This window comes from Chiloscyllium plagiosum, unplaced genomic scaffold (genome assembly GCF_037043375.1).
Source record: "Chiloscyllium plagiosum isolate Xiang-an unplaced genomic scaffold, Cpla_swu_hap1 HiC_scaffold_18, whole genome shotgun sequence".
Taxonomy (NCBI): domain Eukaryota; kingdom Metazoa; phylum Chordata; class Chondrichthyes; order Orectolobiformes; family Hemiscylliidae; genus Chiloscyllium; species Chiloscyllium plagiosum.
This window is the reverse complement of record NW_028270156.1, coordinates 60,531,844-60,556,765: the sequence shown is the minus strand read 5'-3', so window position 1 is coordinate 60,556,765 and position 24,922 is coordinate 60,531,844. Positions and strand designations below refer to the sequence as shown.

The 24,922-nt window shown below is 40.1% G+C and overlaps 1 protein-coding gene across 1 annotated transcript in view; it reads right to left on the bottom strand.

The window, feature by feature from the left end:
- The window catches only part of ighmbp2 (immunoglobulin mu DNA binding protein 2), a 79,714-nt gene that overhangs the window by 53,587 nt on the left and 1,205 nt on the right, over positions 1 to 24,922 (bottom strand). Inside the window, exons 2-4 of the mRNA XM_043706168.2 lie at positions 16,107 to 16,185; positions 12,147 to 12,316; positions 1,129 to 1,324 (exon numbers count right to left, since the gene is read on the bottom strand). Coding sequence (XP_043562103.2) covers positions 1,129 to 1,324; positions 12,147 to 12,316; positions 16,107 to 16,177 — 437 coding nt within the window. The 5' untranslated portion in view covers positions 16,178 to 16,185. The remainder of the gene's footprint in view (positions 1 to 1,128; positions 1,325 to 12,146; positions 12,317 to 16,106; positions 16,186 to 24,922) is intronic.

Here is a 24,922-nt window from a genome sequence, read left to right as displayed (position 1 = left end):
GCCACAGCAAGTTCCAGCAGTGCACCTTTAATTGCACACACTGTTGCCAATGGACCTTTTGTGAATAAAACTAAAGTTTAAGTTGGTAGAACAGGTGCCAACGATTGAGGTTGTTTAGCCCTGTTACGTGACTGTTGTTGGACCTACACACAATTAGACAAGTATAGCATTCCATGACAATCCTGACTCATAACCTGTAGATGATGGACAGAATTTGGGGAGTCAGGACACAATTATTCATAACAAAATCTCCAGCTTCCGACCTGCTCTTATATCTGCAGCTAGTCCAAATTCAGTTTTTGTTCATTGGTAACCCAAGGATGTTGATAGCAATGCCACTGATTGTCAAGTGGAATTGGTTAGATGCTGTCTAGTTATAGATAATCACTCATATCATACAAGTGCCACTAATGTCAGCCTAACATCAATCATCAGGAAATTAATGAAGCCTGTAATTATGTACAGAGCGACTGAACAATTTGAAAATTTGCAGACGATTAAAGACTGGCATGGATTGAAAGGTCGTAACTGATTAACCTGACAATGCTTTCAAGAGGTGGCTAAATCAGTGGAATGTCTATGGACCTTTTAAAATGAAGTTCCTGAATTAATTCAATAATATACCTCAAGTAAAAATTTGCTAAAATTGAAACTCAAAGAATGGAGGTTAAATTATGGACCTGGTTAGGTAATTTCTAGATCCAGATTACAAGACATTAGGGGCCACATGGAACTCAGTTAAAGATCAATTGTGATCTACTTGTTTGGTGGATCAAGCGTGAAGGCTGAATGGTCTAGTGCCTAATCCATGTCTCTCTATGAAATCAGAATTTTCTGCAGGCAGATTAAATCTCATTGTACTAATATAGGGATGTTCTGCAATCTGCATGTGCATGTCCAAATAAATTGCCATAAAAGTAGTCATTGATTTCCATTTCTCCAAGCATGTATGGAGTATGAACAAGGTTAGGAGCTAACTGAATCCAATGAGAAAAATATAATATAATGCAAATAGTCTCAGCATTGCATATATTTTTGATTAATTTATTAGATATCTAACTTCAATTTTTTTAAACTTAAAAACACATCAATGCATTTGCCTCTTAAGTCAAAATGATTCATGCTTACCGTGTCAATCTTTTGTATGTTACATCATTAGCCAGTTTCAGAAGTTTAAAGGAAGAGCTAACGTCGAAGTTTAACTGATCACTGGGTTCATCAAAAGCTACAGTGATACAGTTTTGTGTGATGCGCGTCACAATGCCAGATGCAAGTTGGTCCAGTGGAGTGGAGCCTTGGCTGTCATACAGACCCACAATATCTCCTGAACAATAACAAGAGAGAAAGTTAATGGATTTTCATCCCCCTTACATAGACGTTACGATTTCAACACTAAAGAAATGTATGCTAGCAGATGTGAGAAAGTCTATAGCCTTAAAACTTGTCTTTAAACGTTTAAAATGTAATGCTGAATTATAGAACACATTTACTGCACTAGAAAACAGACAGGCAGGAAGGCTCAAAAAAAAGGGGGGGGGGGAAATCTCAAAGAATGCAGATGATAGGGACATCTGGGTTCACCAAGTGATAACAGGATGCTGTAAGGCAATTAAGAACATGTGCCTTAGCATCAGTGAATCTGTGTGAACAGGACATCAAGTAATAACATTCACAGCCATTCCCTTGTGAAATAAATGACTGTTTATTCTGACCCTGAAACAAAACTCGGTACTATCAAAAGCTTTGTAATTAACGGTCAGATGCTGTTAGTTATAATGGATTCTTATTACCACTTGCAAATGGGGCAGATACAGGGGAAAAAGAATCTTAGCTGACTTGAAAGTTCAAAAGGACACTAGAGAGAGAGAGAGAGAGAGACCATTTTAGTGCTGAGGTTGTTGAAGCCAGTAGAAAATTAACTCTTAGTGCTTATCTGCTATGGATTGAATTTAATTGCATTTTGGGACTTTCTGATGATAATGTAGCCATTACCAGTTATTGAATATAAACTCTGTAAAAGTTAATATTGATAAAGCCTTAACTTAATTGCTGTTCTTACAGACCACTCTACAGACCGCTCCACTGTCAATTCTAACTAATCAGATCTTACGTCTTATTTGAATTATATGACAAACTTGAAAAGAAGACATGTTTAATTCAAGACTAATGGGTGTAACTCTAGATAAGATGAAAGACAAATGTCCCCTAACTAAATAACAAGTCTGTGCCCTAATTATGATAAACAATTAAGGGAAATATCAGTCGCAGCTGCTCAACAAAATTAGGATTGGCCTCTAGGAGGCACACATAATTTAACTCTACTCATGAAAATTGAACAAGGGATTTGGAGAAAAAAGAAAGGGAAGTAAGCAGAAAGAAGCCATATCAGTGTGGGGAAAAGTAGCTAGGGAAAAATGGGAAAAATCCATGTAATCATCATGGAGGCAAAACTGTATTAAACAGGGAATTATTCCATTAACTGAGGAAGGATCCGAATTAGATTGGACAGAACTAAAACGCAAATGTGAAGTATATGATTTAAAAGCAGAATTGGAATTGGCTAGAGAAAAAAGCACCCAAGCTGAAACGTCAGGGGCCCCAATGAAAAGGAAAACCGGTGGATAAGAACAGGCTTCAGCCGTGCAAGACCAGATGAATGACAGAGTCTGTTCCTTACACTCCACCGTCCTCTCCCAAAGACCCATAAAGAATCCTGATCCATCTGTGAATGAGGAATGGGATTCTGATTTGGAGAAGGAAATATTTTATGCCTCTCCTCCTGTCAGCCTGCCTCCTCAAAACTCACCCACAGTACAGCCAAAGTGAACACACTTCATAAAACAATAATCACCTGAACACCCCCCCCCCCCCCCCCCCCCTCCACTCTGAGGACCAATGTGTTGAGGCCCATGCCCTTCTCCCAACGAATCATTTGTCACTGTGTTAGGAGTGTTACAATTGCACTGATGATTGAACTTAAGGCCACTGATTTTGATCAAATCTAACTGCTGCTTTTAAAATCAGTTCGTACTCTTTAACCAGACGGTGAAAGAAAATGATGCACTACTGAAAGAACCAAAACCTTGCTCGTTTTTCAAAAGAAAAGTATTTCAGTTCAACTTTAAAAACAACCAGAAGTGCAAGTCCAATTCAAACTAATACAATTTAAAATTCCGCTTAGAACGATTAAGCCAACGTACAGGTTGACAATTACAACTCTGCCCCCTAATTAGTATTTACAGACTGCCTATGGCATTCTACTGGTACCACATTTAATTCATTCAAGATGAAAGTACACGTGACTTCTACATGATTATTTTAAAACTGCACCCAGATTCTCCCAGCCATCCATACTATGGGATTGGCTGCCTCTAATATAACTTTACATCAAAATGTAAAAGTCTGTACCTTCCATTCTGCAGTATGCTTGCTTACCTCTAAACATAATCCACTCAGAATCCGTTTCTCTCCTTAAATACTGCTCTAACATTAACCCCGTTACATTCCTGCAGGAAGAACCTCTTGAACTGCCCGATCCTCCCCATGATTGTGGTCTCATAAATTACCTTGTTACTGAACCACGTACTGATCTTACTAATCAGGCTCTTGTTCACCCAGACCTTACACTTTATGTCGATGGTTCTTCTTCTATCTCTCCAGAGGGCAAACGTATGTCAGGATGTCATTGTCACTTTATCCCAGACACTAGAAGCTTATTCTGTCGACCCACCCTGTTCCGCCCAGCAAGCTGAACTCATTGCTCTCACCCGTGCCTGTATACTTACTAAAAGAAAGTCAGCTAATATCTATACTGGTTCCCACTACGCCTTTGGATGTGCCAATAATTTTGTTCAACTTTGGCAGCAGTGTGGCTCCCTTAGCTCATCAGGAACCCTCATCCTCAATGCTATCTACGTTGTTAATCTCCTCAGTGCTATTCAACTTGTCCCTCAATTGGCAATTATCAAATGTTCTGCTCACTCCTCTGATGCTTCCAATGTCACTAAAGGCAACAACGCTACTGACGCAGCTGCTAAGAAAGCAGGTCTTGAGCAAGAAGACATGGTTACTCAAATGACGAATAGGAAACCAAAGAGAGACTCTCCTATTTCCTCTTCTGACACCCTGACCATGCCTGACCCAGAGCAAATACGGACCCATCAGGGGGGTGCCTCTGATGAGGAAAGACAAAGATGGATGAACCATTGTTGTTATGTAAATAGTTATAATAAGCTGCCTGACTCGCTTTTGCTTATTCTAGTTGATTATGTTCATACACATACGCATGTAGGTAAGGAGGGAATGGTGAACAGAATTCCCAAACTTGGTGGAATTCCCACCTGCAAGAAAAAGCAAATCAAGCAGCTGCAAATTGCCTAATTTGTCAAAAGCATAATCCCAGGAAAAGAGTAAAGTGTCCACCAGGTGAAACTCCTTTACCAAGTGCACCTTTTGATACTATTCAGTTAGATTTTATAGAGTTACCTAGATGTCACTGTTATAAGTATTGCTTAGTGATAGTCGATGTATCTAGTAAATGGATTGAAGCTTATCCCTGTTCTGACTGCACAGCAACAACTACTTGTAAACTTCTGTTAAGGGAAATCATAGCCAGATTTGGAATACCAGTAATGGTCTCTTCTGATAATGGCCTCCACTTCTGTGCGGAGCTAAACAAAGAACTATGTAAAAGCTTGAACATGAATCTAAAATTCCATTGTGCCAACCATCCCCAAGCAGCGGGAATTATAGAAAGAGCCAATGGTACCCTAAAAGTTCAGCTAAGCAAATTGGTAGAAGAAACAGGCCTTAATTGGCTGCAACAACTCACAACTGCGCTTTTTAACATGAGAACCATGACACAGAAAAAGTCGGGATTCTCAGCAGTTGAATTGAAATATGGAAAGCCCGTGAGGACTCCCTGGTCTGCACCATTAACTGCTGTTGATGTGCATGTCATGGCAGAAGAGATGCACACGTACCTGATTAAGCTAACCTTACAGATTGCAGTATTGAGAACATAGTACTGAAACCACCAAACCCTAAGGCACCTATTGCCATGAGACTGACCAACTTTACCTTCGCGATGGAATCCTCTCCTATCCAACCTACCACCACTGACAGAAATGACTTTACATATTTCCTCTATTCAGTAGCTACAGTAATTAACAAGACAAGCTGGAAAGATGAAGAAAGACCAAAAATACTATGCACTCCCAATCCTCCTCCTGTTACTAATGGTTTCTTTATTCAAGCTAAACCCTCTGTTCCATGTGTTATCTGCTCACCCTTCCATCATTCTGATGTCCATACCGCTTTTCACCCTCCACCATGAAATGCCTGAAGTAGATGATGAATGGAATGCCCACCAACTGATGAATCAGTATGGAACAAAACGGGACAACATCTTCCATCAACAAACCTGGTGGTCCAGGTTGCTGGGAGGTCTTGTTCCTGGCTGAGGTGTTGAGATGGCCCTAGATCAGATAAGTGACCTGCCTTTGATTTCGAAAAACTTGCCAACTCAACTGAGACGCTTTGAGTGAACGAAGAGTTACAGGAGACTCAGATGATGACGCTTGAGAATCGGCTAGTGCTAGATTTCCTCCTTGCTAAAGGAGGCGCTTGTTCAGTCATTGGCCTGCAATGTTGCACCTACATCGATGATTTCTCAAAAGACATTTTGGACAACACAGGTGTTTTCAACAAAACGGGTCAAGACGCAGGGAAGATACCTTCCCCACCATCGTCTGATTCATGTGGATGGAGTTTTACTTGCTGGCTATGGTGGCTGTGCGGATGGATCATGTGGGATGTACCGATGATCCTTGGTCTCATCTTACGAATATACATTGTTGTCTGCTTATGCATGAAATGGACCGTACATTGCTTTTCACCTTGCCAAAGAGGAATCTGATTAATCGATCTGTCTCCCCCTCTTCCTCCATGCCTGAACTCCCATGCTGAAATCCAGTATTTTTCAGACTCTGCTCCTCCGGACGATGACTTGCCAGAGGAGGCACTTGACCTATTAATACAAATCAACTGAATGGACTAATTATAATTGTATGAGCCAAGTAGTTGGCATAAAATGACAAAAGGGGGGGAAAATGAGAAAGTCAATAGCCTTAAAACTTGTCTTTAAACATTTAGACTAAAATGTAATGCTGAATTATAGAACACATTTGCTGCACTATAAAATTAACAGGGAGGAAAGCTCAGAAAAAAAACGGGGAATCTCAAAGAATGCAGATGATAGGGACATTTGGGTTCACCAAGTGATAACAGAATGCTGTAAGGCAATTAAGAACATTTGCCTTAGCAGCGGTGAATCTGTGTGAACAGGATATCAAGTGATAACATTCACAGCCATTCCCTTGTGAAATTAATGACTGTTTGATTCTGACCCAGAAACAAAACTCGGTACTATCAAAAGCTTTGTAATTAACGGTCAGATGCTGTTAGTTATAATGGATTCATGTAACCCCTTGCAAGTGCTGCAGACACAGAGAAGAAAAAGAATCTTTGCTGACTTGAGAGTTCAAAAGGACACGAGAGAGAGAGAGAGAGAGAGACCATTTTAGTGCTGAGGTTGTTGAAGCCAGTAGAAAATTAACTCTTAGTGCTTATTTGATATGGACTGAATTTAATTGCATTTTGGTGATGATATTGAGTAGCCATTACCAGTTATTGAATATAAACTCTGTAAAAGTTAATATTGATAAAGCCTTAACTTACTTGCTGTTCTTGCAGACCACTCTACAGACCTTATAGACTGCTCCACTGTCAATTCTAACTAATCAGATCTTATGTCTTATTTGAATTTGAATGACAAACTTGAAAAGAAGGCATGTTTTATTCGTGACTAATTAATCATTTTAAATACAACCTTGCAGTAACATTTCAACCATAGGTACAGAATGATTCTGTGCTTAAGATAAAAAGCAGGAATCTGCTCCCAGCTTAAAATTATTTTAAACTTAACATTGAAGAGATTCTGACACAATCTGTCGGGAAGCCATTTCGTAAAACAATGATATCAGACATGCGAGCTGTGCAAGGTTACCTTATGACATCGCTGAAAATGTGTTGCTGGAAAAGCGCAGCAGGTCAGGCAGCATCCAGGAAACAGGAGAATCGACGTTTCGGAATTCCTGAAGAAGGGCTTATGCCCGAAACGTCGATTCTCCTGTTCCCTGGATGCTGCCTGACCTGCTGCGCTTTTCCAGCAACACATTTTCAGCTCTGATCTCCAGCATCTGCAGACCTCACTTTCTCCTACCTTATGACATCTCCCACTTAATTTAGGCTGGTAGTTCCTTATAGGAAGTTCTCGCCAGCAGATGCCTAACTCAGCTGGATTTGTTTTTTTCACCTGTTGGATAGCTCAAGGCCTGTAGGAGTGATCAGTCAAGCACATACAGATCTGTCAATTAACTTTTCTCCTTTACGAATTATTGTCTTTCACCATAATCTGTATAATTAAGAACATGCAGTGTTTTGTAAAATTTTGTATGAGTATATCAGAGTAGCCTGCTGGGGCACTTGAAGAGCTGGTACCCTACTCTCCTAGGTTATTATACCCTTGTTAGTTTAGCTTATAGGTATCAGTGTTATGTTGTAACAGTGATGCTATTGGTAAATAAAGGGAATGACTAAAATTAAACTAAACTGTAAGAGGTTTTTATTCCAGACTTCCAAAGAGTACGATTTCCGGGATGAACCAAGAGAGAGGCTTTACAGGCCTGAGTCCACAAGGGATTCCCTGGGCCGTCTCAAATCTGTACTTTAACAGATGTACATCACGTGGACTGCAACTGCTCAAGAAAGTGGCTCAACAGTACTACCTTCTCAAGAATAATTAGAAATATCATCAAATGTTGGTTAAAGCATTACAACGAAGAACTAACAAAGGCAAGAGCACACTGAGTGCACCATAGATGTAATCAATCTTTGAAGCTCTCAAACATTGTTCCAAAAGTAAATGGAGTCAACCTACATGCAGAGTACAAATTACGTGTCTCTCTGGTGTGGATGGTCACAATTTTGAAATGTGGGAAATTGGTGATTTGCATTAATGTCACATAACTTATTAAATAAATTGATTGTGTAATCATACCTTTAATCACAATGAAATAACTTTGAGACGCATCAAAAGTTCAGTGTCTTCCGTACCTGAAGAGTTTATCAAATTCCTTGACTGATTGTAGAGAGGGCATTATTTTGAGAATGCCACTCTAGATCAGATTTAGCATTTTCAATTTCAGAATTAGCCTCCACAAAACATCACCACCTTCTCCATCTACCGAACTTGATATTTTGCATTTTTGAACAATCCATTGACAGCTTGTGTGATAACAGCATCAAAACACAAAACACCAAGTGGATGGCATTTCCAATCTTGTGAAGGTTTTTTTCCTTCATCAACTATCCAATGTGATGTGAACCTGATCCTTAAATGGTTTATCAAAGTACTCATCCAAAGGCTGAGGTACCCTTGATGTAACTGCAAAGCAGGTCCTGTTTCTTCACAGGAATTTCTTAATCTCATGAATTGTATGGAATCCAAACATGTCCCAGATCAATAAGCTTCATTCTTTATGTAGTCAACTCAGATGCCTGTTCCATAGTTTGTTGAACCATAAGTCTATTCTAGTTTCATCCACCCAAATGTTGTCACAGAGATTAATTCTCCTCATTGGGTTAATGGACTGGAAGTCAGATCCTGCTATTCGAAGTGTCGTGTCTGATCAGAAGACTGCTTCTCAACCTTGTTTTTCAAGATGCTTTCACTAGTTTGTAGGAGGTACAGGGTGACTGCTTGACACATTTATTAAGATGACATATTAATTAAAAAGTTACAGCTTACAGTAACTGTACAGAAGGAATGATTAAGCCTGAAGAAAACTAATTTAATTGGCTTTTACTGCGGAAAACAGATACAGCTCATGAGCTTGCGGAGAACTGATAGCTTCTTACTATCTTCTCCACAATTCAAACTGTTCAGCTAGCTGGGAACTAATCACATAGTTGTTGGTCGGCAGAAGCCATTAATAACTGGTCACTAACACCATAAACCAATTAGCTACTTGCTGCCACCTGAATTTCCATTTGTACACCTGCCTTCTGCAGGCCATTGACAGGTCATTCTGCTATAACGCGCATTTCATTAACATGAATTTGCTATAACACAATTTATGAATTGGGGTCACTGTTTCTAAAGCGCAAACATTTAAAGTGTGTATTGGTTATAACGTAATTCTGGCTCCATTAGTTTAAATGGTGCTACTATTACATGATTTTCTTATAATCAGGATTGCACTAGAATGGAACTACCACGTTATAGCAGAACTGACTGTACTACAGAATGAATTAGCAGTTGTGTTAACTTGCAATAAGTTCAGGTTTTTGCTTTCAAAAACCGCAGCAATCCCTCACCAATCTGCCCTTTTCCCACTTCAGTCCACCGTTCAAAACTACATAAAAATAAAAAGACAATCTTTGCAAGATGCACAAAATGATTTTCAGCGTGATTCAACAGTTTCAAATTACCACAGATTTTAATTTCATTCCATCTGCCATAATAGGCTTCTATGACAATAGTTAATCTTGTCCTCTCACACCCTTGACTTTCAGAGAGCTTTTCCAAATATTTCCATATCAAAATCATAGGCAATCCATTAAGTGCACTTATAGTTTTGTTGGTGTCTGACAGGAACCTTTGCAAAGTTTTGGCAGACTTACTTTAATAGTCTCTGAACGATCTTGGTCTTTTATCACACCACTAGATACTTTAGTCCATAAATCAGTTACACCTACTAACTAGCAGTTCGCTATCTTGGCCGGACTCGGTGCTTGATTTGGCTCTTTTAAGTATGCATACATACACTGCACTTCTGGTGATAATAAAACCTAATGATCTTGGAGGAACGATTCCAATACAAACTTTATAAGATCGAGCCAATGGCCGGTTGCTGTTCTCATAGTGTATTTGGACTGGAGTACTGATCTTCTTCCAGGGATGTACAACTCCTGCTTCCATTTTCACAAAGCTTTTCACTAACACTGACTTTCCTCACTATGGCACTGTTAAATGATGAGTTAGCAAATGTTAAGAATAATAGCTTGAATCATATTTTATTTATTTTTTTGGAAAATTCATTTATCCCCATTGTTCAGGCATATGTTCTGCATTGGCTTGTCTTAAATTCCAGAACATCTATCACCTGCTCAGTGCCTAGCATCCAGTTGGAAGTTAAACCTGCAATTGCGAGGCAAAGACATTAAGGCTAGCTACAAATTTGGATATGTTTTGTTGGAGCTGAAAAGCAGGGATCAACACCATTAATAGGCAAAAGTACAGTTTTAGGGGCCATAATGGTGGAGTTCTTTTACACACCAGGTCAACTCATGCACCATGATCTACTGTAGCTAAAATTAACATTATTACAATCAAAAACATTCATTGTGGCAAAAAAAGTGCAGCATTTCAATATGCTGCACAAGCTTTACGTTATAGGAAGGATATTATTAAGCTGTAGAGGGTTCAGAAGAGATTTACCAGGATATTGCCTAGTATGTAAGGTCCGGAGTTATAAAGAAAGATTGGATAAGCTGGGACTTTTTTCAATGAAGCATAGGAGGTTGAGAGGCAACCTCATACAAGTTTATAAAATAATGAGAGGTATAGATAGAGTTAATGGTAGCTGTCTTTTCCCTAGTATGGGGAATTTCAAAACTACAGGGCACATTTTTAAGGTGAGAGAAGAGAGATTTAAAAAAGACATGAGGGGCAAATTTTTTTTACACAGGATGGTTTGCATGTGGAATGAACTTCCTAAGGAAGTGGTAGATGTGGGTACAATTACAATGTTTAAAAACATTTTAATAGGAACATGAATAGAAAAGGTTTGGAGGGACATGAGTCAGGAGCAGGTAGGTGGGACTAGTTTAGTTTGGGATTATGTTTGGCATGGACTGGTTGGACTAAAGGGTTTGTTTCCCTGCTGTATGACTCTATAAGAAACGACCAATCAATTTACAATATTTTGAACTGCAGTTTCTACTCATCTTTCTGGCACAGTAGTAAACACATAGGTTCAATCTCCATTCTGCTAAGTCTCTGATCACAAGGTTACAGGAGGGAAACTAAGTAGTGCCCTGGTATCTGTTTCTCCATGGGAAAAGAACATAGAACATAGAACAATACAGCACAGAACAGGCCCTTCAGCCCACGATGTTGTGCCGAACATTTGTCCTAGCTTAAGCACCTATCCATGTACCTATCCAATTGCCGCTTAAAGATCGCCAATGATTCTGACTCTGCCACTCCCACAGGCAGCGCATTCCATGTCCCCACCACTCTCTGGGTAAAGAACCTACCCCTGACATCCCCCCTATACCTTCCATCCTTCACCTTAAATTTATGTCCCCTTGTAACACTCTGTTGCACTCAGGGAAAAAGTTTCTGACTGTCTACTCTATCTATTCCTCTGATCATCTTATAAACCTCTATCAAGTCACCCCTCATCCTTTGCCGTTCCAATGAGAAAAGGCCTAGCACTCTCAACCTATCCTTGTACGACCTATTCTCCATTCCAGGCAACATCCTGGTAAATCTTCTCTGCACCCTCTCCAAAGCTTCCACATCTTTCTTAAAGTGAGGCGACCAGAACTGCACACAGTACTCCAAATGTTGCCTAACCAAGGTCCTGTACACCTGCAACATCACTTCATGACTCTTGAATTCAATCCCTCTGCTAGCTACGAATTTGGGGAAAAGGGGAAAAGGGGAAAAATATGTCATTATGTCAATTTTATTGTCATAGAGAACAGTGATGACTCACTGGGTTTATTGAAAATCATGTGACTCAAATAAATAAAAGCTTTCTCAATAAAAGCATACATTAAATGTGGCTTGAAAGAAGTGACTGGGGGCTGCAAGAACTAGAAATCAGTGGTAGGTTTAACCATTTGCGTCAATGCGAAACCTGAAAAACACATTAAAAATCTGTATGCTTAAAGCTGCCAGTCTTGAAATCTCTGAGGAAAGATCAATAAGAGTAGAAGTCAGCTATTGGAACATTCTACATGATACACTGGCATTGCAATGAATGGAACAGCATTAAAAAACAAATCACACAGACCAGAGCTGAAGTTATTGCTGGGTAGCGCTGCACTGGCCTCAAACTTTCTTGGTTCAAAGCTAACAAGAAAGCGTCCATACAGTCCGGTTCTCTGGCTTGATACTTGCAGCCTTAGTAGGCAGACCCCTCGTCGCTGGAGTTCTTTAACAGAGACGTTTTCCTGCCAAGTCCTTAAAACAACCAGATAAAGACAATGCTATTTTTCAGTCACCTTGAATTTGTAATACACTCTTAAAATAGTAAAATGTTCCAGAGTGCTTCCCACAAAGTACAGAAGCACAGAAACATATGGGTATCAAAATCAACATTAAACATTTTTACAATTATATTTGGAAAGCAGTGGATGGTCTGATGGGGATTCTAATTCAAGGTTTAATGGAAATAGATAAGAACTTTATAGAAGCCATAACTATAATCTTCCAAGGTTCTCTCAAACTGGAAACTGTCCCTTTTCATTGAAAAATTGTACACATTATTCTACCATTTAGGAAAGGTGACAGGGGAAACCAGGGAATTAAAGACCAGTTAACCTAATATCTGTTTCCAGGAAATTACTGACTGTACATTTAAGGATAGTGTGACTTATCACCTTCACAATGTCACTGGAGCGAGCCAAAGCTAAAGTTGATGGAACTGTAGTTACATGATTGGTCTGATCAGGAGACGAGCTGTGTGCCAGGTAACGGAGAATTGGGATAATGGGCAGGTGCTCCAATTAATAGAATGCACCTACTGAAACACAGCAAGGATCTGTGTTTGAGCCTCAACCAATTATTGCATACATTAATGACTTAAAAAAGGTTAGACAATTACATGTCAAATGGTTCTGAAGACACAACGAAATAACATTGAAACCAGTGTAGGTGGAAGTGCAAAGTGACAAAAAGATATGACAGATTTAGTAAATTGTCAAATTTCAATGGTAGCAATGTGAGATGATCCAGCTTATGCCCATAAAAAAGTATTTTCATGCTCAAAACGGCAGAGATTCAAAGATATTTGGACATCCAGGTATATAAATCATTAATGGACAATATACAAAGTAATAAAAAAAAACAATGGAATGCTTGAATTCTAGAGGACTAGAATAGCATAGAAATCTACAACACAGGAGGCCATTCAGTCGATTGAGTGAGTTTTTTTTATTCATTCATGGAGCATGGGCATCATTAGCTGGACCAGCATTTATTGGCCTTCCCTAGTTGCCCTTGAGAATCATAGAATCCCTACAGTGTGGAACCAGACCATTTGGCCCTACAAAGAGCATCCATCCAGGCCCAGCCCCCTATCCTTTCCTTGTAACCCTGCATTTCCCATGGCTACTTCACCCAGCCTGCACATCTTTAGACACAATGGCCAAGTTAGCATGGCCAATCCACCTAACCTGCACATATTTGGACTGTGGGATGAAATCGGAGCATAAAGAGGAAACCCCTGCAGACCCCAGGAGAATGAGCTAGTGAGCTGTCTTCTTGAATCACTGCAGTCCATGTGTTTTGGAAAAAATCCACAAAGTTGTTAGGGGGGGGGGATTCCAGGATTTTGATCCAGCAGCAGTAAAGGAACAGCCATACATTTTCAGTCAGGATGGCAAGTGGCTTGATGGGGAACTTGCAGGTGGTGGTGTTCTCATGTATCTGCTACCCTTGTCCTTCCAGATAAAAGTGGTCATGGGTTTGGAAGGTGCTGTCTGAGGATCTTTGGCAAATTGCAGGTCGGCAAACAACCACTCAACCTAACTGTATTCTCTATGGCTATTTAGTTTATAGTATTTTAAATACATATCCGAGCACTATTTAAATATCATTATAGTTTCTCCTCTGCCATCTGTTCAAGGATTTGTCATAATACAGTACATAAAAGGTTTTAGAAAGTTCTGGTTACACCTCACTTGCAGCACTGCAAGCAGGTCTGAGCACCACGTTTTAAGATCTATTGGCCTTGGAGTATGCAAAACATAGATATTTTTGGTCAGACGTATTACGGCACACACCACTGGAGCAGGTGGAACATGAACCCAAGCCTTTTGGCCCAGAGGTAGGGATCTTACCACTGTGCCATCAGTGATCCCAGACTGTGTAGCATATGCTTAGCAGCATAACAATTGGGACTCCAAAAGAAAAATAACAAAGGAAGATTACACAAACTAGAATCGTAATTTCTAGAATTTAAGATTAAGCAGTGATCTAATTATAACTTTCAAGAAAATACAAAAAAAATCATTTTACATCAAAGATTATAGATTTCTATTAACTAGTGGTATGAAGAGATATGAGCTTGAGGCAGGTACATGGAGCTTGGTCAATGATCAGCTCCAATCTTATCAAATGGTGGAGTAGGATTGAAGTCTAAGTGGCCTTCTTCTGTTATGATGACTTTATGAAAACAGAATATAGATCTGATTTCACTGCTGATAGATTAAATCAATATTGGTGTAATCGCGCAGGTACCGACTGCAATCTTAACATGCCTGCCTAAATCCATCACCACAGAAGCAGCAATTCAGTTTCATTCTGCCAACTCTGTATGCAGTACAAGTGCCAACTATATGTAATGAGGACAAAGTGGGCTGCTTATCTCCAGTATAAATGAGCCCAGTATATATATTGCTCATGCGTTTAACAGATATCTTTAACTTATCTTCATAAGAAACACATATGTTAAAATGATTACCTCTTTTAATGTATGACACAGTAAAAGATCAAATAAATAATGTTTGTTATTTCAGTGTTTTTATATAGAGTCTGGTTGCAGGTCTCACTGAGATGTCTATCAAATTAAGGGGCTAATTTCATATTCCTGTTCCGTCATAGTCAAGGAAAAAATTCCAGATCTTAAGTCTTAGGCAGGTGAAGGCTGGAGTGGTTATCAGAAACGTGCAGGATTCCATAGTTTGAGGGGCTTAGATATCTCCGAAGGTTGCAGGGTAAAGTAGAGCAATTTGAAAACAAAGTTGACTATTTTAGGAAGCAGAATACCACAGATGCTGGAAATCTGAGATTAAAAATAGAAAGTGCTAGAGAAACTCAGCCGGTCTGGCAACATCGCTTTTGAATATTACATAGTTACAGTGCTGCTGGACATGTGTTACCAAGATCAAAGAGCAAACATAGGGCTATGAGGTGAACAGAACATTCATTGCGTTAGGATATCAGTCACAGAACATTGGAAGAACTAAAGTCACACTATATTCTGCTGAACAATTTATATGATGTTAGTCTGACTAGAGAATCTCTGTTCTAAAGAATGGTTTTAAATCTAAACTGGATCTCAGCTGTTTAAGAACTGGAATCCCTTGTTGCAACATAAACACTCAGTCTAATTTTCAAATGAAAATGTATAGATTTTTGTTGGTGCAAACCCTTATGGCTTTCCCTGTGTCAATTATCCATTTTCCATTTCATAGCCAAGCATATTTTAAGATCTCTACAGATTGCAGTATGTTTCACTTTATGGAAAGCATTCTATCAAATAGTACAACCCACGGGAACACACTGCAAATTGTTCATAACTTCAGGTTTCCATGAATTTCCATGAACAATAACCCCTGCTCCCCAAACGTTTAATATCATAAACCTGCTAGTAGGCTGATTGGAAGCAGTCCCATTACAGAGTCAGATCAATATTTAGTACATCCATCAAGCTGTGTATATGTGTACTTCCATCATATAAAAGATCTTCTGCATATTCTGTATAATGGGCCCAGAATCAATATAAAGTCTTTTTTCACAAATAATAAACTCATGAATATTCAACAAAGCGGTTTGACTTAAATCGGGCAAGCCTTGGACAAAGGGTTTTATTTCCTGTAACAATTCTGTGGGCGAAACGAAACTGTTGACCCGTAAATTACTCAATTATTGGTTAAGTAGATAGACTGGAGTTGTGGGGGTTGAGTATCACATGCTTAAAACACATATTATGAGCATTAGATGAAAGGACAGTACTGAGAAAGCCTACCTCGTCTCTTCAATTTCAGCAGCTCTTTCTTCTTGTAATAGCTCCACACTTTGAGACACAAAGTTTTCCATTGCTGCAACTGTTCAAGAAATAAATAAAAGAAAGCAACAACAATTAGAAATTTAAATGGTAAAATAAACTTCCAAAAGTGCTTCATGAACAGAATCAAGATTGGAACGTCAATGCTATGTAAGGGAGGGTGAGATTAGGAGGTATGAACAAAAGCCTGGATCAACATATGGGTTTTCAGAAAGGCTTTGAATGGGAGAGAGGTGCAAGAGTTTAGAGGGGGTTATGGAAGATGGGCCCAAGACAACTGAAGTCTCTGTCATCAAGGGTAAGGTGAAGAGAGGGGAACACTGTGCTACCAGAGTCTGTAATAATGGTCACAGAGAAAGAGACAAATGGCTGGTCATCCGATCACCCAGAATATGACTGCTCTGATAACACGAAAAGAGACCAATAGGAGTTCAGCAACTCTACATGAGAGATCATGTGGGCAAGTTGGAAGTCCAACATTACAGTTTCTTGTTATTGCAAGAACACTTTACTATCTTATTAATGACTTTCATGTTGCTAACACGGCAGTGCTTAAGCTAATAACAGCACCTAGCTCAGTGAGGGGAGTTGCTCCCGTTAAATAACAGCTCTTATAAGAAAAGTAGCAGCCTGGAGATTCATTGCAAAGCTTGCCCTGGTTAGAACCCACTTGGAGGAAAGTGAACAGATCGGAGCAGGGATCACAACGTTCGTAAGAATGATGCATGGACTTCAGGGGTTAAGCTCCGAGGGGATTATACAAATTAAGACTGTTTTCTTGAGAATTTAGAAGATTAAGGGGTCAAATATTAATAGGAAAAGATAGGGTAGATAAACTATTTCCACTGGTTGGAGATTCCAGTTATATTCTAAAGATTAGGAGATTATGGAAGATGGATCCAAGACAACTGAAGTCTCTGTCAGACTGTTCAGGTTGGATGTTAGGAGCACTTCTGCACACAAAGGGTGATAGAGGTTTGGAACTTCCTTCTATAAATGGCAGTTGATGTCAGATCAGTTGTTAATTTTAAATCTGAGATGGACTTTTTTTTAAAAACAACTGTATTAAGGGGTATAAGCCAGAGGCAGGTATATAGATTTAGGCGACAGACCATCCACGATCTCAATGTATGGCAGGACAGGCTTGACAAGCTGAATGGCCTGTTCCTCTGAGAGACCATCACCATGCTTTCAAAATTAGTTTCTCTAATGGGCAAGACAAAGGCAACATGATGGCAGTCAAAAAATGTTCAGATCTTGGGCAATGGTTAATCATCGGCCACTCATTTTTCACCCGCAGAGAACACGAAGTCAGTGGTTGAGAACAGAGTGGAGAAGGGGCAATTTACCAACTTTGCAGATGCCCAAGACCCACTTGTTTTTAGTGAAAGCCAGTTTGAACATAATATCAGGTCTTCACATGCGTAGTTTTCAGAGATATCACAGGAGATACCCATTTGCAACAAACATTTAAAAGGTCGAAGTGGTAATCCTTAATTGGGCTGCATGTTTACCTGTCCAAGGTATTGGCCCCATAGTGGGAGCCAGAAAATTTCCCACAACTGGTGGGCTACAGCAAGGGAGGAAATAAATGAGGTTAGCCCAGGAATGGTATGGGTCTCCTGGAGACATAGTTAGTTGGACAGTATGGCAATGATACCAATTCTATACCCTGATTTAAAACAACAGACAGGACTAGAAAGCCTAATTTAAAAAAGGAGGTCCTCGAGGGTAGAAATATCTGGATTACTCCTGGTGCTAAGAGCTAGTGAGGGTAGGAATAAGATAGAGCAGATTAATGTGTGGCTGAGGAGCTGCTGAAGGGGAGAAGGATTCACATTTTTAGCATTGGAACTCCTCTGGAGTAGAAGTGACCTGCATAAGGAGAACAGATTACTGCTGAATTGGAAGCAAACTAATACATTGGCAGAAAGATTTGCTAGAGCTGCTCAGGAGGATTTAAACTAGTACTGTGGATGGTGGGGGGGAGCGAGCAGAGAAATAGTGAAGAAAGAGATCAATCTGAGACTGGTACAGTCAGGAACAGGAGTAAGTCAAACAGTCAGAGCAGGCAGGAACAAAGCAGAGAATGAGGAGCCCTGATAAATTAAAGTGCATTCATTTCAATACAAGAGGCCGAACAGGGAAGGCAGATGAACTCAGGGCATGGTTAGGAACATGGGAATGAGATATCATAGCAATCACAGATACATGGCTCAGGGATGGACAGAACTGGCAGCTTAATGTTCCAGGGTATATATGCTATAGCAAGGATAGAAAGGGGGGCAAGAGATGAATGGGAGTGGTGTTTTTCACTAGGGATAACATTATAGCTGTACTTAGGGAGGATATTCCTGGGAATACATCCAGGGAAGTTATTTGAGTGGAACTGAGAAATGAGAGATAATCACCTCATTGGGATTGTATTATAGACCCCAATAGTCAGCGTGAAATTGAGAAACAAATTTATAAGGAGATCTCAGTTATCTGTAAGAATAATAGGGTAGTAATGGTCGGGGATTTTAACTTTCCAAACATAGACTGAGACTGCCATAATGTTAAGGGTTTAGATGGAGAAGAATTTGTTAGGTGTGTATAAAAAAAATGTCTAATTTAAAATGTGGATGTAACTTGACCTACTCTTGGGAAATAAGGGAGGGTAAGTGGCTGAGGTGTCACTGGGAGAGCACTTTGGGCCCAGCAACCATAATTCTATTAGTTTTAAAATAGTGAGGGAAAAGGATAGACCAGATCTAAAACTTGAAGTTCTAAATTGGAGAAAGACCAATTATGATGGTATTAGGCAAGACCTTTCAAATGTTGAATGGGGGCAGGTAAAGGGACGGCTGGAAAATAGGAAGCCTTCAAAAATGAAATAATGAGAGTCTAAAGACAGTCTGTTCCTGTTTGGATGAAAGCAAGGTTGGTAAGTGTAGTAAACTGGTTGACTAGAGAAATTGAGGTTTTGGTTGAGAAAAAGAAGGAAGCATATATTAGGTATAGACAGCAGAGATCGAGTGAATCCTTAGAAGAGAAAAAGGCAGGAGGAGTATACTTCAGAGGGAAATCAGGAGCAAAAAGTGGACATGAGATAGCTTTGGCATATAGGGTGAAGGAGAATCCAAAGCGATATTATAAATACATTAAGGACAAAAAGGTAACGAGGGAGAGAATAGGGCCCCTTAAAGATCAAGAAAGCCACCAATGTGTGGAACTGCATCAATGTTTACTGTGGAGAAGCACAAGGAAAATATAGATCCTGTTATCACCGACCCAAAGAAACCCAAATAGAAAGCAGGGATCATCAACAGTGCTTCACCTAGAGGCCCATTGAAGATGTTACCTAGTAGGGCGATGAAACGTCTGGAAATGAACCTTCCAGCTCAGCGAGCAAACCTACATCCAGAAGCTGAACCGGAGCTACAAATCTTCTGAAAACCCGCTAGGATTTACATGTACTTGGAAAGGCAAGGACTGATTAGGGATAGTCAACATGGCTTTGTGCATGGGAAATCGTGTCTTGCTAACTTCGAACAAAGAACATTTACAGCCCAGGAACAGGCCCTTCTGCCTTCCAAGCTTGAGCCGATCCAAATCTACTGTCTAAACCTCTCGCCCAATTCCTAAGCATCTGTATCCCTCTGCTCCCCACTTATGCATCTGTCCAGGCGCATCTTAAATGATTCTACCATGCCTGCCTCTACTACCTCTGCTGGCAATGCGTTCCAGGCACCTACCCCCTCTGTGTGAAGTACTTGCCGCGTGTAACCCCTTTAAACTTTTCACCTCTCACTTTGAAAGCGTGACCTCTCGTTACTGAATCCTTCATCCTGGGAAAAAGCTTATGTCTACCTACCCTGTCGATATCCTTCATGATTTTGTAGACCTCAATCAGGTCCTCCTCAACTCCTTTTTTGTAATGAATACAATCCTAACCTACTCAACCTCTCTTCAAAGCTAGCACCTTCCATACCGGGCAACATTCTCGTAAACCTTCTCTGCACCTTCTCCAAAGCGCCCACATCCTTTTAGCAATGTACTTCATTGAGTTTTTTGAAGAAGTAATGAAGAGGATTGATGAGGGCAGAGCAGTGGACGTCATCTACATGGACTTTAAAAGGCCTTCGGCAAGGTTCCTCATGGTAGACTGGTTAGTAAGGTTAGATCAAATGGAAATACAGGGAGAACTAGCTATTTGAACTGGCTCGAAGTAGAAGACAGGATAGTGGCGGAAGGTCGCTTTTCAGACTGGAGGCCTGTGACCAGTGATGTGCCACAACGATCAGTGCTGGGTCCACTGCTTTTCATCATTTATATAAATGATTTGGATGTGAATATGGGAGGTATAGTTATTAAGTTTGTGGGTACCACCAAAATTGGAGGTGTAGTGGACAGCAAAGAAGATTATCTCAGAGTACAATGGAGTCGTGATCAGATAGGCTGAGGAGAGGCAGATGGAATTTAATTTAGATAAATGTGAGGTGCTGCATTTTGGAAAGGAAAATTAGGGCAGGATTTATACATTTAATGGTAAGGTCCTGGGGAGTGTTGCTGAACAAAAAGACCTTGGAGTACAGGTTCATAGTTCCTTGAAAGTGGAGTTGCAGGTAGATAGGACAGTAAAGACTGCATTTGGTATGCTTTTCTTCATTGGTCAGTGCATTGAGTACATGGGTTTGAAAGTCATGTTGCAGCTCTACAGGTCATTGGTTAGGCCACTTGTGGAATACTAAGTGCAATTTTGGTCGTGAAACTCAAAAGGGTTCAGAAAAGATTAACAAGGTCATGGTCAGGCTTGGAGGGTTTGAGCTATAGGGAGAGACTGAATAAGTTGGAGCTGTTTTCCTTGAAGCGTCAGAGGCTGAGAGGTGACCTTATATAGGTTTATAAAATAAAAGAGGCACAGACAGGATAAATAGACAAGGTCTTTTCCCTAGGGTAGGGGAGCCCAGAACTAGAGGGCATAAGTTTAGGGTGAGAGTGGAACGATTTCAAAGAGACCTAAAGGGTAACTTTTTCACACAGAAGGTGGTGCGTGTTTGGAATAAGCTGCCAGACGAAGTGGTGGAGGCTAGTACAATTGCAACATTTAAAAGGCATCTGGATGGGTATATGAATGGGAAGAGTTTAGAGGGATATGGTCCAAGTGTTAACAAATGGAACTAGATTAGGTTGAGATATCTGGTCGGCATGGACGAGTTGGATTGAAGGGTGTGTTTCCATGCTGTACATCCCTATGACTCTGAGAGTTCAATTCCCACATTGGCTGAGGTTACCATGAAGGACTTGGCTTCTCAACATGGCCCCTCACCTGAGGCATGTTGACCATCAGGTTAAACTACCACCAGTTGTCACTCTCTAATGAGAGAGCAGCCCTATGCTCTGGTAAGACTACAGTGACTTTACCTTTATTGTATTATTATTATTACTGTGAAGAGGCCGAATAGCCAAACTGGGTGGGGGGATGGAATAGTTTTCAGGAGGTTATTCATAAGATCCAAATGCTATTGGTAAAGTCAGCATTTACTGCCTATCCCTAATTAGCTTTAAGGAAGTATGTAAGAGTTGCCCTTTTGAACTGCTTAAGTCCACTACGCCAACAGAACCATTAGATTGGGTGTTCCAAGTACTTCAGCCAGCAGTGAAGGAACAATGGTACAGTGCCAAGTCAACATAATGAGAGACTTGAAGGAATACTTACTTTTATTATTCATTCACGGAGGTGGGTGTCACTAGCTAAGACAACATTTATTGTCCATTTACGACTGGGCCCTCTACTTTTTGTCATTTACATAAATGATTTGGATGCGAGCATAAGAGGTACAGTTAGTAAGTTTGCAGATGACACCAAACCAAAAAAGTGGGTTACCTCAGATTACAACAGGATCTGGATCAGATGGGCCAATGGGCTGAGAAGTGGCCGATGGAATTTAATTCAGATAAATGAGAGGTGCTGCATTTTGGGAAAGCAAATCTTAGCAGGACTTATACACTTAATGGTAAGGTCCTAGGCAGTGTTGCTGAACAAACAGATCTTGGAGTGCAGGTTCATGGCTCCTTGAAAGTGGAGTCACAGGTAGATAGGATAATGAAGAAGACGTTTGGTATGCTTTCCTTTATTGGTCAGAGTATTGAGTACAGGAGTTGGGAGGTCATATTGCGGCTGTACAGGACATTGGTAGGCCACTGTTGGAATATTGCGCGCTATTCTGGTCTCCTTCCTATCGGAAAGATGTTGTGAAGCTTGAAAGGGTTCAGAAAAGATTTACAAGGGCGTTGTCAGGGTTGGAGGATCTGAGCTACAGGGAGAGGCTGAACAGGCTGGGGCTGTTTTCCCTGGAGTGTCAGAGGCTGAGGGGTAACCTTATAGAGGTTTACAAAATTATGAGGGGCATGGATAGGATAAACAGACAAAATCTTTTCCCTGGGGTCTGGGAGTCCAGAACTAGAGGGCATAGGTTAGGATGAGAGGGGAAAGATATAAAAGAGACCTAAGGGACAACTTTTTCACGCAGAGGGTGGGTACATGTATGGAATGAGCTGCCAGAGGATGTGGTGGAGGCAACATTTAAGAGGCATTTGGATGGGTATATGAATAGGAAGGGTTTGGAGGGATATGGGCCGGATGCTGGCAGGTGAGACTAGATTGGGTTGGGATATCTGGTCAGCATGGACAGGTTGGACCGAAGGGTCTGTTGCCATGCTGTACATCTCTATGACTCTGTGACTATGACTGTCCTTAAGAAGGGAATGATAAGCGTGCTTCTCGAACCACAATAGCCTATGGGTTGCAGGTACACCCACAGAGCTGTAGAAAGGAAATTCCAGTACTCTGAACATGTGACAGTCAAGGAATGGTGATATAGTTTCAAGTGAAGATGCTGTAGAAATTGGAAGGGAACTTGCACTGGCATGCCAATGTGTCTTATTCTTATGCCCTTCTAAGCTGTGATGAATATGGGTTTGTTTTTGCTCTTGAAGAAGCCTTGGAATTCTTGTCATGCAACTCGTGGACAGTATACTGTTAACGATTCCTATGGAGACTATGAGCTTTCAACTGTTAAGATGTTTGTTGTAGCAAAAGATGAAAAGATCTATGAACAAAATACTACCTTTGTAAGCAACTTGTATTATAAACCACAGAACTAAATAGGGGTATTTATTAGGGGCATTAACTGATAAAACAAACTTCACAGGAAGACATTAAACAGACTTTTATGTACACATTCAATTGTCCCAAAATTGGTTCAAAGTGTCTCTGTTCAAGAAGAATTACTCTTTCTCTTTCTCAGCCTAGCAACATCTAACACCAGAATTGTACTTCATGGCAAGAGTGCTACTTAAAATATACCCTCTCAAATTCAAAATAAAGGAATCCTCCACCCTCCTTTCAACTCACGAATTTGGCCTTTTCAATCTGTGAGTTTCCACTTGTATTCTGCAGTGGCGAACCATACAGAATTACAGTCCCTAACTTCATTCTCTCACCCAGATCCAGGCAGACTGGCTGTGACATTCAGTGATGTTTTTGGAAATCTGGTAATCCAAAATCATAATGGTTTGCTCTTAACTTTCCCATCTAAAAGCTCATCACCATGGCAAGGTGAATCATTTGGCCTTGTATTAAGATAAAAATGCTGATTAACTCTTCTTTAGGTAAGTGCAGTGCTCAATGCTCCACTTCAAGGATGCTTGCAAAAGCAACATGAAGGCCTAAATGTTGACTGCTATATTTGGGAGTGACTAGCGAGCAAAAGAAGGAAATGACGACTCCTCTTGCAGGCTAGCATTCAGGTCCACGATGACCAGTGTTAACAGCGTTTTGGCAACAGCAAAAACAATCTGAGGTGTCAGTTTCATAAACTGCTCTTTGGTAGAAGCTCACTCTCAAGGATTGACCAACACAGTCATTAACAGAAGTGCATGAATGGAGACCCTCACCTAAATGCATCATTTTCTAAATGTCCACTATCATTCAAATTGAAGAATGTCAACTATAATTCTTTAGACCTCTACTCTACTCTGTTGTCAGATTGACCGAACTGTTTAAACCACATTTGAAATTCAACATTTTCAACACTTTTCTCTGACTATGGAGGCACAAATTGAAGCCGTTGTTAGCACAAAAGCTGCTGCCTTCACATCTAAATGTAAATCCCTTCTTCCAAGTGAAATAATCTGGGCCTCCTGTAATCTCTTACAATCAAACAATCCAGATTTCCTGTCAAGCCGACATCAAATTAATTCATCTCACTCCCTTATTTTACCTTAAAATTAGAAACACTGTCCTAAAAAATAATCTTATAAACTGGATATTTGAACAACATTGCTGCCACTGGTGGAGGATGTGAATGTTGGATAGGATACAGATCAAATCTTGAAAATTGTTCAAGCCGCATTCATTCAGACATGTGAAAAATACTCCAACACACCTATAACTTGTGCAGTGTGAATGGTAGCTAGGTTTTAGGAAGTCAGGAGCGGACTTTCTCTCCACAGAATTTCTAGTTGTTGACCCACTCCCACAATCACTCTATTTAGTCCGGTTATATTTTAGATCAATGCTCATTTCATATAATTCAGAGACTAAAAATAACATTTTCAAATTTTTAAACAGACTCATTTAACATAGATTGTTAGTTATTGTATCTGTGTCTCATGAAGAACTTAGGATCTTTAAATATTCCAAACATGGTTAGCAAACAATATGGGATCTTGGGCTTCATAAATAGAAAAATGGAGTACAAAGCAGGAAAGCTGTGCTGAATCTTTGTAAA